The following is an 18,352-nucleotide window of genomic DNA, read 5'->3' as shown; positions in this document are numbered from 1 at the left end:
ACTTTATCTGTTTGTAAAACCGGGATTTGTTTAAAGAGCCCTCGAGAAACTGGGACAGCTCACAAATGCGTGTAACATCCAATTTTAATTTAGTGACACACGACTTTCTTTTGTTTACATTTCAACTACGCCTTGAATCATAAATCACTCTTCCTTACAACCAACTAAATACAGTTGTTAACCACCGATGACGGAGGTAGCCAGCAGTTCAGATGGTCGGTACGACCACTGGATGAAGCTGTTGAATGACAATGTAAGTGTGATGTTCAGTTTGGACCGCCTGGTCTGTGACAGTTCACTAACATGTGCAGAAAATTACTTCCCAGAACACATGGGAAATGCCCCTGATTGACTATTTCCATGATTCAGTGTTCCAGGGTGGCAAGAACATTAGTTTCCAAAAGGCTTCCGCAACTCTAGACGGATGTGTGAAGGTTTACTCGTCCAGAGTTGATTCCGCTGCCACTGAAGTTGGTAGATTACTGACAAATCTCCAAACAGACAACCGGGAAGAAGATGATGATGACGAAGAAGGTGGCAGTGATGAAGACGACGAGTTGGAAAGAGCAACGAGTGGCAAACAAAAGAGAATTGTGACCAGAAGCACCAATACGCTGGTGAAATCCATCGATATGATCACGATAAAGGAGCTGGACAAAGAAGAGTTTGTCAATCCGGTCTTCAAGAAGGCGCTGACCGATTTCGACGAAGGCGGTGCAAAGAGTTTGCTGCTAAACATGCTGAAACTTGATAATACGATGAGGGTGGTTTTTGCTACCACCACGGCGGACGAACAGCATAAGGAAATCATAACTAGCAAGCCTCCCAAGAAAATCGATCTCGGATTTGTTTTCAAAGTTATGGGAGAGTCTCACGAACATCTCTCCGTTTGTCCGTCTATGCCCCAGATGGAAGAGGCAGCTAGAGAGGGGAATCTGCCTCCTTCGTTGCTTGAAGAGATTGGTGAGACTACGATGGCCTTGCCTAATCTAGACGCAGACGAGATGCCAGACTTTGATAATTTTGAAAACGGATATGGTGATGATAATGATGATGTGCACAAAACCACTTTGAATCCGCTGGACGATATAGAGAACACGGGACATGAAGACGACGAGCCAGGATTTTCCACCATGATCAAGCTTTTCGATGACTCTTTTGTGAACAAAACGGACGGAGAGAGTTTCGTTGCTGATGAGAACGTTTTGCAGTACCTGGATAATGCCTCCAAGTTTACGTGGGCTGGACCAGAGCATTGGAAGATTGCCAATCTCAAGAGAGCCACAAGAGTGTTGAACATATTGCCTGAGGATGATGATGAGATTGTTCAGCCCAACATAGAAGGCGAATTCTCGAAACCAAAAGCGCCGCGCAAGAAGAAGGACCAGGAACGGATCAACATGTTTGAATCTCCTCCTAAGGCGGAAGATGAGCTTTTCGCTGAGTCTTCCAACACCATAATATCAGGCAAATTGTGGGATTCGCTCCATTTGTTGCCCGATGACAAGCATTTTTCCACCAGACAACTAATACACTTGTGGCATAAACCCACGCGAACAACAAGTTTAATATTTTTCAAGGAAAAGGAAAACAAGCTGAGGCAAAAAAAGTACGACGAATATGACGAAAATTTCTTTGCGGCCAAGTACCAGGAGAAGGAAGAAGAATCGCATGATGACTTCTTGAACGATGACGATTTGCAAGATTACAATGAAATTCAGCAGTCTGTGGCAGAAGGATATTTTGATGAGGGAAATGCTCTGATAGGCTCACAGGAAGGAAAGCTCCTTCTTTCTCAGGCCGACACTAGACCTGGTGCTATCAACTTTGCGAGAGTGGCCAAAAAGGTGGATGTACGACTCTTGAAGGAGAACATATGGGATACACTTAGTCACGAAACTGCATTCATGACATCCCGGAAACGTTCTGCCGAACAGAGTGAAGAGGAGGCAGAGAGCCCCGATCTCACACAGACTCCTTTAGTCTTCTCGGATCTGGTGAGCCAGGTTGGATCTCGCTATAAGTCATCTGAGAGAAAAGACCTTTCCACGAGTTATTGTTTCATATGCCTATTACATTTGGCTAATGAGAACGGATTCACGGTCGAGGATAATTCTGACCATTCGGATTTGTTGATCAAGGGAAGCCTTAAGGCGATAAGTGCCTGAAAAAAGAGCCGTGCTTAGAGAGCGAGCTGCACTGGAAACCGAATACAATATTCGATCACTTGTGAAGCAAATATCTGTTGTTGTGCACTAACATGATAGTCATAGGTGAAGGAGATGCGACAATGGTTTCCAAAGTCCTCCTAAAATATCTACAAAATATTACTTGATGCAAGTATGATACTGTTTAGTCAATACCCTGTTGTTATTATCATATTTTATTACCACTCCTGCGCCTTGTTTCCGTAAGGGCTCTTCTTTGTTCCTTTTACTGGAACAATCAGCTTAGAACCACCTTCCAGGAACGAAAACTTGCTTCTTCTAACATCTTCATACTTCTGGATGAAATCTTCCTTCTGCATGGTGATTCCAATATCGTCCAAACCGTTGACCAAGCAGTGCTTCCTGAAAGGCTCGACGTCAAAATGGTCAACCAAAACCTCACCGTCTGGGCCAAAAATCTTTTGCTGGGGCAGATCGATCGTCAGCTCCTTCTGAGCAACAGCGAGAGGATACAAAACCTTCTCTATCACATCCTGGGAAATTCTGATGGGCAAAAGGCCGTTCTTGAAAGAGTTGTTGTAGAAAATGTCACCGAACGATGGAGCGATGATGGAACGGATTCCAAAGTCTTTCAAGGCCCATGGAGCGTGTTCACGGGAAGAGCCACATCCAAAGTTGTCTCCAGTCACACACAAAATCTGGGACTTTGTGAATGGAGGAGTGTTGAGCACAAAGTCAGTCTTTACCATGTTTCCAGAGGCATCTTTGGCAAATCTCCACTCGTAAAACAGTCCAGCAGAAAGCCCAGTGCGCTTGATGGTTTTTAAGAACTGCTTTGGAATGATGGCATCGGTGTCGACATTGGCACGGTCCAAAGGAGCAGCGATACTGGTCAAAGTGGTGAACTCGTCCATTCCAGTTGGACCTGCTGGTTCGGAAGGGGTCTCTTTGGCAGTGTGGTCCTCTGGAGGAATGTCGTTGATCTCGTCTTCAGCCGCCTCTTCAGAAGTCTCACCAGGAGCCAACGGGGTCTTTTCGTGGTCGTATATGGCCTTTTGCAAGGCAGCAGATTCGGAAGCGTTGGGCTCAATTGTCACTTTGGGCTGGTCAACCGGATCGGCATATGGGAACTCTCTGATATCCACAAAATGACCCATGATACCGGCAGCAGCAGCCATGGCTGGTGACATCAAATGAGTTCTAGAAAGAGCACCTTGACGTCCTTCAAAGTTTCTGTTGGAGGTGGAAGCACAACGCTCTTCTGGGTCCAAGATGTCTGGGTTCATACCAAGACACATGGAACAACCAGCCTCTCTCCAGTCAAAGCCTGCAGCCTGGAAGATCTTGTCAAGGCCCTCAGCCTCAGCTCTTTTCTTGATGAGTCCCGAACCTGGAACCACCAAGGCGTGTTTCACAGTGGCAGCCTTCTTGTGGCCTCTCACAACTCTTGCAGCCTCTCTCAGATCCTCTATACGTGAGTTGGTACACGAACCAATGAACACCTTGTCGATTGAGAGCTCTTTCAGAGGAGTGTTTGGGGTCAAGCCCATATAACTGAGGGCTCTCTCAATACTGGCCTTCTTGATGGGGTCAGATACGTCTGCTGGGTCAGGGACCTTTCCCGTGATTGGAAGAGCGTCCTGGGGAGAATTACCCCAAGTAATGGTGGGAATGATATCACTAGCCTTGATCACTATGTCGTAATCGAAATGAGCACCCTCATCAGTGTAGAGACTGTTCCAGTACGAAACAGCCTTCTCCCACTCAGCGCCCTTAGGGGCCAATGGACGGCCCTTAATGTACTCCAGAGTAATGTTATCTGGTCTGATCATACCAGCACGAGCTCCAGCCTCAATTGCCATGTTGCAAATCGACATTCTTGCTTCCATAGACAACTCTTCAATGGCCTGGCCCGCAAACTCAATCACGCTTCCAGTACCACCAGCAGTGCCAATGACTCCAATCACATGCAAAACGAGATCCTTGGAAGTAATACCAGGCGAAAGCTTGCCTTCGATAGTTATTCTCATGTTCTTCGACTTGGCTTGGATAATCGTCTGGGTAGCCAGAACATGTTCCACCTCTGATGTACCGATTCCAAAGGCCAATGAACCAAAAGCACCGTGTGTAGACGTATGGGAATCACCGCAAACCACCGTGGTTCCGGGAAGAGTAAATCCCTGTTCAGGTCCAACGACATGGACAATTCCCTGGCGGTCATCGGTCATGCCGAAGTAGGTGACACCGAAGTCCTTGACGTTCTGTTCAAGAGTTTTCACCTGGAGTCTCGAGTCGTCCTCCTTAATGAATGTGTCGATGTTTTTGAGGGTTTTTCTGGAAACGGTTGGAATGTTGTGATCCACCGTGGCCAAGGTGCAGTCTGTTCTTCTTACTTTTCTTCCCGCGGTTCTGAGTCCTTCAAAAGCTTGAGGAGAGGTAACCTCGTGCACAAGATGACGGTCGATATACAGGAGGTATGATCCAGACTCATCCTTGTGGACAACATGGTCATCAAAGACCTTGTCGTAGAGTGTTCTGGGACTGCTAATTTCACTAATAGCTGGCATCTTGCGAGTTTGATCTTGTTGTTGAGGTGGAGAAAGAGAAGTGGCAGGAAGCCTTGTCTTATACGGCTCCCGGTCATCGGTCCTGTGACTAATTTTATTGCCGGCACCGGGCCGGTGACGGGCATCGCTGGGCCTGAACCGGCGGCCAATGAGCGCTGGCGATTAAGTCAGCCTTAACCGGGCCGGTATTGCGAAGAGGGGTAACAGTGTGAGACTCAGAATAATGACCAAAGGATTGAAGATCGAGAAGGGATAAGTGTATGTATGTTACAAATGATAATTTTAGACGGTGCCTTGAGCAATGTATATTGCGGTGTACTGAGAGCCTAAGGCTTTTAGCGAGAGTCAAGGCCATTTGGTGTGTACCAACCATTCATGGCCGCCGCACTCTGGCACTGTCTACGGCCTTCCATTCCAAACAATTGTGGTCAGTATGGTAGTCTTTGATTCACATCCTATATCCCGGCTTTAGTTTTGAGCAATTTCTCCAAAATTGATTTCCCGTGTTCTTTCTCACGCCAAGTAGTGATACACTGTTCTATCTTCTTCATCACGCTCCAAGTACTCGTTATCAATCAACGACTCAATTCTTTGCTTCATCAGCGATGGTGACGGCTTGAACCTGTTGCTCAGCTGCTTTATGATTTCTCCTAAAAGGTCATTATGCTTCAGCGTCTTACGGGCTTTCATTATCCGAACCACTGCTGCGTCTACCTCGATCTTGCGGTCCGCATCAACGCTCTTCATGGTGTGCGACCTCTCCTGGTCATCTTCAAGCTTCGTACTCGACGACACCGTGAGAACTTTGATTTTCGTCATTGGCGAGCGGAACTTCTCATTCACGCTGAACACATCTCCAGGGTGGATGTCCTTGGTCATAGGGGTCTTAGTCAAAAGTCTCGATCTCGAAGCAACTGCTATCGATTGCAGCTGACGAACAAGATCGTTCTCAGGTATATTTGTAATATCTCTTATCTCCTCGAAGGTGTACTGCTTCTGGTCATCTTCCGAAAACAAAAGAAGAATGATGATTGCTGAGTAAACAGGCATGTTCACCTCGTAAGTCTTTTTGGGGAATCGTATGCGCATATCCACAGTTCCCGAGTTAGGTGCCCAAATCAACTTCCTGCCGGCATGTTTCTCACCGTAGTACTTCTCAAATTGCTCCCTCAACAAGCTCAGCTCCAACGGAAAGTTTACATCCAGGTTTTTGTTCACCGTCATCGGCCAAAAGGTTCCCGTCAAAACGTTGATCTCCAGTTCCAGCTTTCTCAGGAAAGGATAATCCGCTACTAGCTGTTCTGATGCAGCAAGCTTTGATGCGAATTCTGCAGAGGTATCCCGTGATATCTTGACATCTCTAAACATCACCTCTAATTTCGACGTAAACGAATAGCCAACCTCCTTTTTCAGCTTGCTGATCATGCTGCGCTCAATATCACTGGAGAACGACTTCTGCTGAAGAAGGCGTTTCGCCAGATGATTCTTATAGTATTTCTCCACCAGATCCTTATCCTTGATGAACCTGAATATCACAATGGACTTATCAAGAATGGATTCGTACTCGTCGTGGCTCTTCTCTTTGAAGGACTTGCGTATGCCGTCATCCACGAATAGCGACAAATACTCTGCCACTTTAGGGTTGAGGTTGACCAGTTCACTGAAAGCAGAGTCCACCGTCTTGCTGATCAACACGTTTCTCTCAAACGAAGCATCAAGCATGATATCATATTTGTCCTTCAGCTCGATCAAACTGCCAATCCACTTTATCGCATACTGTGTACTGCTCTCCTTGAGACTACCGGGCTTCTTTTTCTGCTGCGGCTTCGCTGGGATTGTGGACTTGGCTTGGAGTTCTGCGACAAACTCGGTGGCTTTTTCGTCAAGCTCTGGGGTGGCAGAGATAATCATCTCCTTGAGACTAAACCTCAAAGTACCATAATTGGCATCCGCACTGCCCGAAAGAGTGTACAGAAGACTCAAGGAGTTGTAATCATTCTCAGAAATCCAGCTTCTGAGTCCACCATTCTCAAATCCCATGACTGTTTCCAGATTCGTGGATATGAGCGCATTCATCATCATCTCGCATAGTTTAGGATATGTGTCTTCTGGAAGATATAAAATGAGCCTCTTCTCCTCCTCACGCATCAACTGGTTGGCTTTGGACAAGTACAAAGATCCGTTCTTCTCGGACAACAGTTCCTGTGCAAGTCTCTCGAAGTAAACTCTACTCGAGTCCATAAGAGCTGGTTCACACACAACGGAATAGTAGTTCTCGCTGAACTGGCCACGCCAACCTTCAGTATCCGTTCTAGGTTCGTCCTCCAAAGACTCAAACATGGATACGGTGGACTTGATCAAGTATCGATCTATAAACTCTCCCTGTCTGCTCTTGTTCAACTCCAAGTTCACTATTCCAACCAGTCGATGTCCAATCGCGTGGTTGTTGTTTTTGAGAATCTTATCACGAAACAGATTCAGGCCCATGTTATAGACCGGCGGTAGGAACGACTCCTTGGTGTAAACTCGGTCCAAATACATGAAAACATCCGAGATCATTCTCATACAAAGCAAGAAGTCATTCCACTCAGAATTCACAGCTTTAAGCAGAGAAGCTCCTTGTTCACCTTTAAGCAATGAGAGCTTTTGGTAGACCGCGTTCTCTAGGTGCTCGGACAGAACGGCTTTGATGTTTTCATATAGTTGCTTGCCGTGCTTCCTCAAAACAGCATTATAGGCCCTTCTGTAGAGTTCCTCAAATGACAAGTTGGACGCTCTTTTCTCTTGGATTTCCTTGATAGCAGAGGATAGCACTTCCCATGACTTCTGGAAATCAGACTGCGTAGATGTGAGCTGTACAAGGGTTAGTGTCACAGAGACGTGAATTGAGAAAAGTCTTTCCACTCACCTTCCTGGGAGGCCTTATACGGGCCTTTCTTGCCCCAGTAGCAGATGATATCATGGCGTTTGCCCTGGTTGTTCTTGTGTTATTACAGCGCCTCTCCACCGTATGTCTGGATCGGTTTCTTGGAGAGTCCTCTACAAGGTCGTGTTTTCACTAAAATAGGCCGCGCACGATCACGGCCATTTCGCCGTTTTTGAGGACGCTATCTACCAGACAAACCTGCTCTTCATTGTTTCGTTTGCACCAATATATCACCATGTCTTCATCAGATATATTGGATGTGTTAAACATCCAGTCTTCTCATGTGCAGAAGAAAAGACCTGGTGATGCCAAACCAGCAGGCCCCAAGAAGAAGAAACAAGGTACCATGAACAGAGAGCTGTACAACTTGATAGGCCAGAACGCCCCACCAATAGCCATGGAAAAGACATCAAAGTTCAAAAGCAGGCTGAATTCGAGTGTTAAGACCACGCCTTGGTCTTACACATCATTTGTTAATGAGGCAAGACAAGACGGGCTGGAGCTCCATCACTGGATCAAAGGTTCATCGGACCTAGCCAAGGACAAAGAGTATCCGTTCGCCAAATTTAATTCCAAGATCAACATTCCTGAGCTGACTGAGGATAACTACAAAGAGTCTTTAGGGTCCGAAGATTGGTCGTTTGAAGAGACCAAGCATTTGTTTGAGCTGGCAAATGACTTTGACATAAACTGGTTTGTGATTTACGATAGGTACGATTTTGATGGAGCAGAGAGATCTTTGGAGGATCTCAAGGAGAGATTCTATGATGCGTGCGAGAAGCTTTTGACAAAGAAATATGAGTCTTCGTATACTGATGAGAAGACTCAGACCTTGATCGATAACTTGAAGTCGTTCGACAAGAGCAAGGAACTCGAGAGAAAGGAGTATCTTTCCAGATTATTGCAAAGGAATCCAACAGAGATTGCCGAGGAACAATCGCTGGTTATTGAGGCTAGGAAATTTGAGCTTTCGGCCAAGAAAATGCTTCAGGAAAGGGCAGGTCTGCTTCAGCTACTAGACTCCGCACAGTCCACAGGGTCCGTTTCGCAATATTTGACCTCGCAAGGTCTAACACAATTGTACAACAATCTCATGCTTGCTGACAAGGGCAAGAAACGCAAGGTGGAGGTTCCTGTTCCTCCCCAAATTGATAGCTCTCTGATTCGTGGGTCTGACAAACATAAGAAGATCACCGCTGCTTCCATTGCTCCTGAGTCGGCAAAGAAACCAGAACCTCTGACGCATGCTTCTGAGATGCTAGCTAAACGTCTTTCTGCCGAGGAACGTGAGATCTACGGTCTCACCATCCACCAGGATAAGATATCAGCAGGTGTGAACCTCAGATCGAACAAGATTAGCTCGTATAAGCCTGCCGTGCAGGCCAAGATCGCGAGTACTTTAAACGAACTGGGTATCAGCACGAAACCAACCATACCTACTGGGAAAGTGTGCGAAAAGTTCGATGAGCTATTACATGCAATCTCCATTCTTTTGGAGACCAAGAGGCAGACTGATAAGCTGGAAACGGAAATAAGGCTGATCCAGTCCCAGCGGGAGGACTAGATAGTTTATTGTACATTAATATCATTATTCATTGCAGTGGTTTCTGACGGCTGCGACGAGACTATGCTTGACAACTTCGTAACATTGTTGGACACTTTAGCTCTAAGAAGCTCAAGGTCTTCGAAATTTTCACCAAAAGTGTCGTCTCTGCGAAACTCCAGAGTCTCACAAGCTTTTTTCATCTTCTCAGCCAAAGTCTTTTCAATATCGGTCTCGGTGAAACTAGTGGTCTGACGCAAATGGTGCTCAGGTCCTTCGGATAGAAACTCGTCGAAGCTTTCTCTGAATTGTTTTTCATCATCAAATCCCTTGAGCAAAGTTGCAGAACGAATCAAAACCTCGTATATTCCGACAGAGGTTTGCAGTTTCTCGGTTTGGCTTGCAGCATATGTCGATGTGTCAATGGGGCTCATGGAGAACACAAGCTTCAGAAGGCAGAAAACATCGGCACGAACTAGTTCCATCTCTTTCAAGATTCCACAAAGAAATGACATCCATTCGTTCATCACTCTCCAGACTTTATTTTCCTTCTTTACGGCCAACGAGACCGCGACAATTATCGTGCAGAGTGGATACAATTTCGAAAGAGAAAGGTCGGGGTCTCCAAAGATTGCTGGACATCTCAACAGTGCAGTACGAAGTTTCTCCTCGAACTCCACGACTGATCTGTGGCGTACCGATGTGAAATACTCATCGATCAGATATGTGGTCATATCTTGCAAGTTTGGGGATGTCAGCAATTTCTCAACAAACGAGTCTTCAATCTCACCGTAATTTGATATCCCCATGTAATCGTTCAAGTGCACCAGATGGTTGTTTGTGCGCAGCGAATGGAAGGCTTGCAAGTTGATGGAAGCAACAACTGCTTTCACGAACGGTTTGTAAGTAACCAAAGCTGGGCCATCGTACATCACATCTTCGTAGCTTTCATCTAAACTTTCCAGTAGTACCTCCAACATCTCCTTGGCGTGCTTGTGATACTTGGGTACTCTTAACAGGGTCGATATGTTTTCCACCATGCTGTTCAGAAGGTGAGATCTCAGGTGGTCGAATCGTGTGGCATCTCGGGTAGCTGATTCAACATACAGAGGAAATTTTAAAAACGGATCTTGAACAGCAACCTTTGACAATTGGGCGTAGTACTTGAAGAGTCCGTCACAACGGTATTTAGCCATGCATCTGAAAAGCGTACTTTGGAAGAAGTTTCTGTCGCTTTCGTATGCGTTTTTATCCTGTTCCAGGATGGAAATATACAGGTACAACTCAGCGGACTTTCGAAACCGTTCAGATCCAAAGTACGGCCAGTAAATCATCTTGATGGTTTGCCAATCGCAGCTCAAGCCTTTCCAGACCTGGATCCAGAGATGCAGAAAACGAGATATAAAATCCGCACTTGCATCAACAGTTCCTTCTGATATAGCTATGACAACAGTTCCAAGACCCTTGAGAGTGTTCCTCAAAGTAAACTCAAGATTCACAGAATCGGCTTGCAGAACTTTGGTGAGAATTCCTGAGTATAAAGGAACGCATTCTTCGATAGCGCTCCACAAAATCGGATGCATCAGGATCTCGTTGAAAATATCGAGAACGCGGATGGATAAGACTGCAGTATCATTCGTGAGGACAAAACTATCAAGCCTCTTAATCAGCAGAATCAAGTGTTCAATCACTGCTGAGTTCCGTTTTTTCATCAACAAACTTGGAGAGTATTCAGAAACAGTTCTTTCAACCATCAACTTGCTGGACCTCACTAAAATCCCCCATGGGGGAGAAGCAAGATTTAGCAGACACCATATCAAGTCCCCACCCAAAGGCAAGTATTTTGGTCCCTCCGTTTGGAATAAGGCATCAACAATCGGGTTAAAACGCTGAGTGAGGTCTTTGTGGAACACGTCCTGCATCGTGAAGAGAACATTCAAACGAGCCACAAACACCTTCGGGTCGCTTTGCAGGATGGAGCCCATTGGCATCAGCTTCTCTATTAATCTGTTAGTTGAAACCGTCTGGCCGGATTTTGAAAATAATACCAGCAGCTTCAGATAAGTTGTGGTGGATGAGTCAGATGCAGAAATCTCATCGTGTGGTCTATGCCATTGGATTCTATCTGAGGTGTCTCCATCAAGAGGAATGAACTTCCGGGCAGCAATAACCTTGTACAGATTCACCATCAACTTCTCCGAAAAGTCCACCTGATGGTTTGTAACCAAATCCCTCACAAGTAATGATAGGGTTGTGTTGGCTTCCTTCAAATGGAGAAGCGGGCTCTGAACGAAAAGATCACAGAATATTTCCAAGACCCGTTTTGTGACATTGCCGAATAAACATCCTGAGAGTCTCAGAAAATGGGCCAATGACTTCCACCATGAGATATCCTTATTCTGTAGTCTAGTAGAGGCTAGTTGTTTGTAAAAGTGTTCGTCTAGCAGACTGCAGAACAGGCCAAAAGACTCATACATATAACATCCAGATTCGTTGTCATATAGACTCGAAAGATGCCAGCTGTAGTTCGATCTCAGCAGGAGCCTTGTATATTGATCCTGGAGGTCGCCAGCCATTGAGGACTCCTCCTTGCTTAGCTCAACGTTGGACTTTTTCAGAGCAGCTGCACAAGATTTGTGCAATGCCAGCAAGTATGGAATTGCAAACACATTCATGAGGCTATCGCTTTTCTTTGGTCTAGCCAAAAACTGTGATATGATCTCAGATACAGCTGATTTCAAGTAGGTGTATTCGGTGCGGTTGTGGAGCATGTTTGTCGCCCAGTCAATCATCTTAATAGAGAGAGACCTAAGTGACAACAGGTCCGGATTTGAGGTGCTTCTGTTCAACATCTCAGACACGTCTCTTATAAGCTTCTTCTGTATAGCTGGGAGAGCGTGTGCATCTCGCGAGTAAAACAAATCAAGTTCCCCATTGTTTATCACAGGGACCGTAAACCCTAATTCATCATCTCCAATGAGCACATAAGAGTCGACATTGAGCCACTTATCTAGCTGACTGGTTGCAGAATTGTCTGGCATCTTGAATCCAGAATATTCTTCTGTTGTAGGTTGAAGATTCACCACCTTTGTTATTTTGAAGTCGTCCTGTGGCTCCACTACCGGCTCATTCTCTGGATCTGTCTTTTCTGTTCGAACAGTAGTCATACGTTGTCTCGTTTTCTTAGACCACGGAGTCTCGGAGGCTAAAACTTCAATTTGTAGTGTTGCAGCGTACGGACTTCTTCCATAATCAAACATTGAGTCTGCATACCGCTTTTGACTAGCATGTTTCGTTCTCAGTTTTGGCCTTTTCGAGGTGGATACCTTGGCGAAGCCTGACCCTTCGATCTGACCATTATTGTTAGAAAGTATTCTTCGTGACGAACTGGACGTGGGGTTGTTTTTGCGAGACGTAGCAATTCGTCCTTGCTTTGTCCTTGCTTTGATGTTGATGTTTTTGAGTTTCGAGTACGTCCTCTTGCCTCCAGTGACTGGGCCAGGCCCATAAGCAGGTCGATGTCTTCTTGGAGCTTTATGAGACGAATTTTGATCCCTGGTCTTTGTGGATCTGGGTTTCGAAAACCTCGATGATTTTTTTGAAGCATCCCTGGACAACATCATCGTGAATCCCGACATGAATGACTCTTTGGACGCACCAAACATATTCAAACCAGTGTCCTCATAAAGCTTATTGACATCAGCAGAGGGAGCCTCATATTTGACTTCGTGATGAAAAGGTTTTGGTTCAAAAGCACTCTGATTATCAAAGTACTCGTTGAATATGTATTTCTCGGTCTCCGATCCGTAGCCTGATCCCGGCTCGGAGAGACCATCTGAGATAGAGACAGCATCAGATAACTCTTCACCCGAAATGTTTGCAAAACTTTGGTTGTATGGTGAAATTTCAGCATCGCTCTCTTCAAGAACATCATCATCAGCAACAAAAGATTCGACGTTTTCGTTCAGCGGTCTGGCTCCAGGTTTCGACATCTTCTTGCGCGCAAGTCCGACACGAGGTTTTTCTGTAACTGGACCTCGTTTATTAGTGGTAGAAGCTTTAGGACCGGGAACACGCACGAACGAGTATGGAAGAACTCCCTTGAGCCTTTTCTTGAAACGATCTTTCTCATCCTCCGAATCTTCGCTGCTTCTGTCGCTGTCATCATTTGAGTCAAGTTGTTGTGGGCTTTTGAAAATTTGCCTTATATTCGCTTCTGAATCGGGAAAAACGTTCTCCTTCTCCTCATCTGATGCCTCGTATTCTTCTTCTGACAAGTCCGAATATTCTGTGTCCACGAAATCCTTCAATTGTGAGTCCATGGTCTGTTCAGGCTCCGGCTGCCTGTTTCCACCTCCGACCTCCTTTAAAGCACTATAGAAACTCTTTTTGGAAAACCGAGGATTTGAGGAAGTCTTCTTTTTCTTCAAGTATAGCGTGTTCAATAGATGGTTGATTTTCTCCTCGGAGTATCCTTTTTCAAACAGGCCATCCAATTGGTTAGAGTTCATTAGCCCCAAATAACCTGCCAGATCTGCCGTATACACATGGAGTTGTGAGAACTTCTTTTTTCTCAATCTTTGATGATGGGAGATCTCGGAGAACTCGAGGGAATTGGCGATTTTCAAGAGTTCTTCGTTGGTCATGACCTTGTCATCATCGTCATCATTGATATTACTGGCGAGCGACTCGTATTCCTGGGGTTCAATTGGGATAGTGGGATTAACAGGACCAAATTTTCCTTCTTGTAAAGGGACAGGTTCATCATGTCCTTCGGTTAAATGATCTTCAACTCTCTGTGCATCTTCATGAGACTGCTCTTCGTTCACGTGTTGATCTTCATGAACTTCGATTTCCTCTTGTCCAGTCTCCTCGTGTTCTTCAAGAACGAAGTCATCGGGAACTTTATCCCGAACTGTCGGCAAATTCAGCCTAGAAAAATGTACCTTGTCGCTGCCCTTGGAACTTCCTTCTATCATTTCGTAAAAGCTCTTTCCCGATCTATTCTTTCCCATATAAGTCTGAAAATCGGCAACAAAAACATTAAATGTCCTCTTCTTATACCTATGGGTCTTTATATTCAGACTTTCACAATAGGCCCTCTTCAATGAGTATATGTAATTCAGTCTCCGAATGATCTCTTCGTCTGGAACGCCTAGCGACGCTACCTCTTCCAATTCTCTAGGCGAACAAAGCTGAAGAAATACAGAAAGATCAGATATAAATACATGTCGCTGGTTGAAAGTACGTTGCCTCAAAGAACGTCGCTGAAGTGTGATAGCTCCATCTTGTCGCGTAGCCAGACGTGCCTTCCCATTGGTTCCTGATTTCGCACGGTCTGGCACGTCTAGAATTTCCAGCTCCGGCTCGGAGTCGGAGACCTCCAGCTGCGACATTAATAAAAGGAGGTGGCAAAGTTCACCGAATTCGAAAGTTGGGGAGTAAACGTAGAGGAGTGTAAGTTTGTTCTTCAAAGCCGCGTTGTTGTGGGACGTGTGTGGTTATGTAATCAATCACGTGATAAAGTCTGCGTCTTTCATGGAGCTGTTTACAACATAGTGATCTAAAGTCAAGCAAACAGCTGAATCACCGATTACGCCCTTTGACAATCAGACATTTTGTTATTTTCAAAGTCCGTTCAGCATGCACAATGTCGTCTCAGGCGAAACCCCACAGATCGTCGAAAAGACCGCCAGTAAGTGGACCTTCATTTATTGTCTTGAAAGCAGTATGTTAACAAGCCCATGTTCAGTTGGCCACGATCGAATCGTGTCTCACAAGGCTATTGGTTGCTACCAGAGATCTTCTGGAAATGTTACCCAAATGGGCACAGCTTAAAGCAACAGAAGCTGACGTTTCAGATGCCTATGTTAGATTGGGAAACGAGTTCAAGGTTACTTGTAGAGCCTTTTCCAGTGCTGGGGTAGATATTACTGATTTAGGGGATGTTCCTCAGAAGCTTAGAGAAGTCCTTGAGTCTGCATTGGTTGAGGAGCCATCTCAGGAAATTCTGGACAGGTTTTTGCCTACGATCCGGAAAATTATTGTGGGTATGGTCGAGAATCTGAAGACTAAGAAGGAAGCAGTCAAGCAGATTAAGTCTGATAGGAACAGTTTGAAGTCTCAAGGCATTTCGGGGCCTTCTGTGACGTCGGAAAGTGCGAAACATCGATCAGATAACGGTTCGATTGTCTCGAGTGAGAGCAATTCGTCGAGTCGGCCTCAATCAGCGTCTTCTCATGTGGATCCGCTAGCTGAACTGGAACGGGGCAACACCCTTCAAAGAAAGGCTTCAAAAAGATTATCAACATACCAGTATCAACAGATTATAAGTTACTCTCCTGGAAGAGATCCTCCACTGACTGCGGCTGCCGATATCGGTTCACCTAGATCTCCATTGCCGACTTCACAAAGGAAGCAGCAGCACACAACGATATTTCTTAAGATCGGATCAAGAGTTCGCAAGACCAGTTATGAGCCGGTGAGAAATGTTGAAGACTTGAAGATGCTGTTCATAGAGGTATTTGGTTACTCTCCTGGGTCTGATTCGTTTCCAGATGTATACATCCAAGACACGCACACTGGTGTTTCTTATGAGCTGGAGGAAAAGTACCTTGATGAGATCAAAGAAGGCAGTATTCTGTCCATTACCCCGAAATCTTCGGATGAATCGTATCATGCTGATGGCTTTGACCAGAAGATATCTGCTTTGACGGAGAAGGTAGACTTGTTGCAAAAGTCTGTTATTGCTGAAATAGGATCCATAAAAGACCTTCCCCCAGTATCCCAGCCTCAGGAGAAGAGAGAAATTTCAAGCTCTCCTGAAATACTCAAGAAGATTGCTGATTTACAACACCAAGTCACAATAGCGAGACAAATTGCGTCTGCCAACAAAAAGTCTATGACAGTCTCTTTGAACAAACTCCTCGGTAAATTTGGGGATTTCCAAGAAACAAGTGCTCTGGCTGCCAATTCAGCTGATGACGTCTATCTGGAGAACTCACTGGTCAATTTGAGCAACGAAGCTTCAGAGATGGTTCAGAAAACTGATATAATACAGGATACTCTGGAGCAGTTCAAGAAGGATATCACACAGAGAAGAATCTGTCCCTCTCCAAAACAGATTGAAATGTTGCGCAGAGACATGGAGAATACTCGCTCTGAAGTTCTGAAGCTTTCTGAGTTCCTAGAAAAGGAAACTCCAAATTGGCACAAGATATGGCAGGTGGGACTCAGCAAGGTGCTCGAAGGCAAGGACTTGCTGAAAATGCAAACTGAAGTTATCCAAGATCTAAAGGATGATTTGGCTAGTGCTGACGACATATTCGATACCATTGAAAAGTGCTCAGAACAGATGATAAAGACCAAAAAGAGCAACGTTGCTTTGAACCTTCCACTGCCGGAGCCTGGTCAGAGTATTAGCGATGTGAAAAACGCAGTTCTTTCGGAAGTTGCAGCTCTCCAGCCGAAACATGAGGAACGCGTGGCAGCAATAGAACGTGCTGAAAGGATTCGTGAGCGCCAGAAGGACCTGGAAAGGGATGAATTTTCAGAAGAACTGAGTGGGGTTGTTGAAGGGAATAAACTGAAGAAGTCCGGTGGCATAGAAGAAACTGAACGTGTAAGGAGGTTGAAGGATGAACAGAACCTCAAGGGGCAGGCTATATTATAAGGTTGAAAGTGAAGGTGAATATTGTGCTATGATAAATTTGCTAGATTAACCACAGTGTTAAGACGCCAATGCGGTTTTCGTTGCTTTGTTCAACATGGCTGATACATCGAACGGACAGCGACCGTTCACACCCATCACCAACTGGTTCACCAATTCTATTGCAGGAAGGTAGAACTTCTTGATGAAGACATGCTCGTTGAAAGAGGGATGGTCAACCACCTCAAGAGAGCACTTTAGCATTGCGAGTGTACCCATGATTGCGTTGCGGACGTTCCTCTCCACCTCAGACTGAGAGTTGTACTTCAAACTCAGCAAACTCTTATAAAGCTTGAGTCTGATGGACTGGAGACACTTCTCATAGAGTTCGGATTCGGACTTCGCAGAAGCCCTTACCTTTCCATACTGCTCGACCGTCTTATAGGCTGACAGGCTATTCAAGTCGATGGTGAGACCACAAAAGTTGAGAGTTCTCAAGTTAAGATCGGCCAGCATCGTCTTTGACTGATTGACTATGATATTGTACTCCCTAGTTTGGGCTGAAGAAAGAGAGTCGCTGACTTTTTGAATCAGACTGAGGTGTGGAGATAATATGAGAAAGTCGTCACTCAAACGCAGAGTCAGAGCTTCACCGTTGAATTGGAGATATTTCTCGACATACTCGTCATAAACCAGATCACAGAACTCAGAAGATAACTTCAGTCCTTGAAATATACCTCTTACTCTCACAAACTGGTTTTTCTCGAAGAACACCGTTGAAAGGCCCATTTGCTGTCTTATTATGTTGAGGACCTTCTCCTTGGTGTACGTAGAAGTCACCGCCAGATCCTGTCCAAATCTTCCTCGCATTTTAAATATATGACCAGCGCCAGAGAGCTTGGGCTGGAATATTCTCCGTTTGTAAAGACCCTTAAAATATTTCTCGAGGTTGCGAGAAATGTTGAACCTTTTCGTGACATAGATGCTCTGTCTGTTCAGAGCAGTGCTGGCAGCAGCTATGATCTTGGCTCTAGGAATGCTGTCATAGCAATTGCTAGCATCGAATTTGAGAGCATATATCACTGGCAAGTTGCCTTTGTTTTTTTCTAACAGATGATGGCGATATTCGGAGATTCTTTTAAAGACGTCTTGAACAGAGAATATAGCACTTTTTGGTCTCAGTCTTCTCAACACAGTAGACACGGGTTCGATCTCAAACTTGTTTCTAGCCCTTTGTTTGATTTCAGCAAAGCTATCTAGTGCCTGTAAACGACACAGAACTCGAAAACCGGACTCTTTTGGAACCACTCTCATTATTCCAGCAGATCCTGCAGTTGGTGATGGGTGCTTACCAGAGTCACCGAACTTCGGGCTCAAGTAGTATCCAAAATACTTTTCCTTGAACGACTTGGTGATATTTCTCCATAGTCGATGGCGAAAGAACATCAGTCCAAACCCTCTTGGATTCTCAGTTATATAGAAAAAATGTCTTAGAAGAAG

General features: G+C 45.2%; 6 protein-coding genes across 6 annotated transcripts; 3 read left to right on the top strand and 3 right to left on the bottom strand.

The window, feature by feature from the left end:
• Positions 1-187: 187 nt before the first annotated feature.
• Positions 188-2,168, top strand: KUCA_T00003189001 (uncharacterized protein; the record flags this gene model as incomplete). The annotated part of the gene is made up of 2 exons (XM_022601579.1): positions 188-253; positions 312-2,168. The coding sequence occupies 2 exons, from the start codon at positions 188-190 to the stop codon at positions 2,166-2,168; spliced, it is 1,923 nt and encodes a 640-aa protein (XP_022459207.1).
• A 218-nt stretch (positions 2,169-2,386) lies between these two features.
• Positions 2,387-4,735, bottom strand: KUCA_T00003188001 (uncharacterized protein; the record flags this gene model as incomplete). The annotated part of the gene is made up of 1 exon (XM_022601578.1): positions 2,387-4,735. One exon carries the CDS (start codon positions 4,733-4,735, stop codon positions 2,387-2,389), a length of 2,349 nt encoding a protein of 782 aa, XP_022459206.1.
• A 513-nt stretch (positions 4,736-5,248) lies between these two features.
• KUCA_T00003187001 (uncharacterized protein) lies at positions 5,249-7,697 on the bottom strand (the record flags this gene model as incomplete). Its single annotated transcript, XM_022601577.1, has 2 exons — positions 5,249-7,588; positions 7,644-7,697. The coding sequence occupies 2 exons, from the start codon at positions 7,695-7,697 to the stop codon at positions 5,249-5,251; spliced, it is 2,394 nt and encodes a 797-aa protein (XP_022459205.1).
• Positions 7,698-7,896: 199 nt separating this feature from the next.
• KUCA_T00003186001 (uncharacterized protein) lies at positions 7,897-9,225 on the top strand (the record flags this gene model as incomplete). The annotated part of the gene is made up of 1 exon (XM_022601576.1): positions 7,897-9,225. One exon carries the CDS (start codon positions 7,897-7,899, stop codon positions 9,223-9,225), a length of 1,329 nt encoding a protein of 442 aa, XP_022459204.1.
• A 5-nt stretch (positions 9,226-9,230) lies between these two features.
• On the bottom strand, positions 9,231-14,219 carry KUCA_T00003185001 (uncharacterized protein; the record flags this gene model as incomplete). The annotated part of the gene is made up of 1 exon (XM_022601573.1): positions 9,231-14,219. The coding sequence occupies one exon, from the start codon at positions 14,217-14,219 to the stop codon at positions 9,231-9,233; it is 4,989 nt and encodes a 1,662-aa protein (XP_022459203.1).
• Positions 14,220-14,854: 635 nt separating this feature from the next.
• On the top strand, positions 14,855-16,876 carry KUCA_T00003184001 (uncharacterized protein; the record flags this gene model as incomplete). The annotated part of the gene is made up of 2 exons (XM_022601572.1): positions 14,855-14,899; positions 14,957-16,876. The coding sequence occupies 2 exons, from the start codon at positions 14,855-14,857 to the stop codon at positions 16,874-16,876; spliced, it is 1,965 nt and encodes a 654-aa protein (XP_022459202.1).
• Between the last annotated feature and the right edge of the window lie 1,476 nt (positions 16,877-18,352).

The sequence above is a fragment of the Kuraishia capsulata genome, genomic scaffold (genome assembly GCF_000576695.1).
Source record: "Kuraishia capsulata CBS 1993 genomic scaffold, Kuraishia_capsulata_scaffold_4, whole genome shotgun sequence".
Classification (NCBI taxonomy): Eukaryota; Fungi; Ascomycota; class Pichiomycetes; order Pichiales; family Pichiaceae; genus Kuraishia; species Kuraishia capsulata.
The sequence above is the reverse complement of the archived record's forward strand: the minus strand, read 5'-3'. Positions and strand labels throughout refer to the sequence as shown.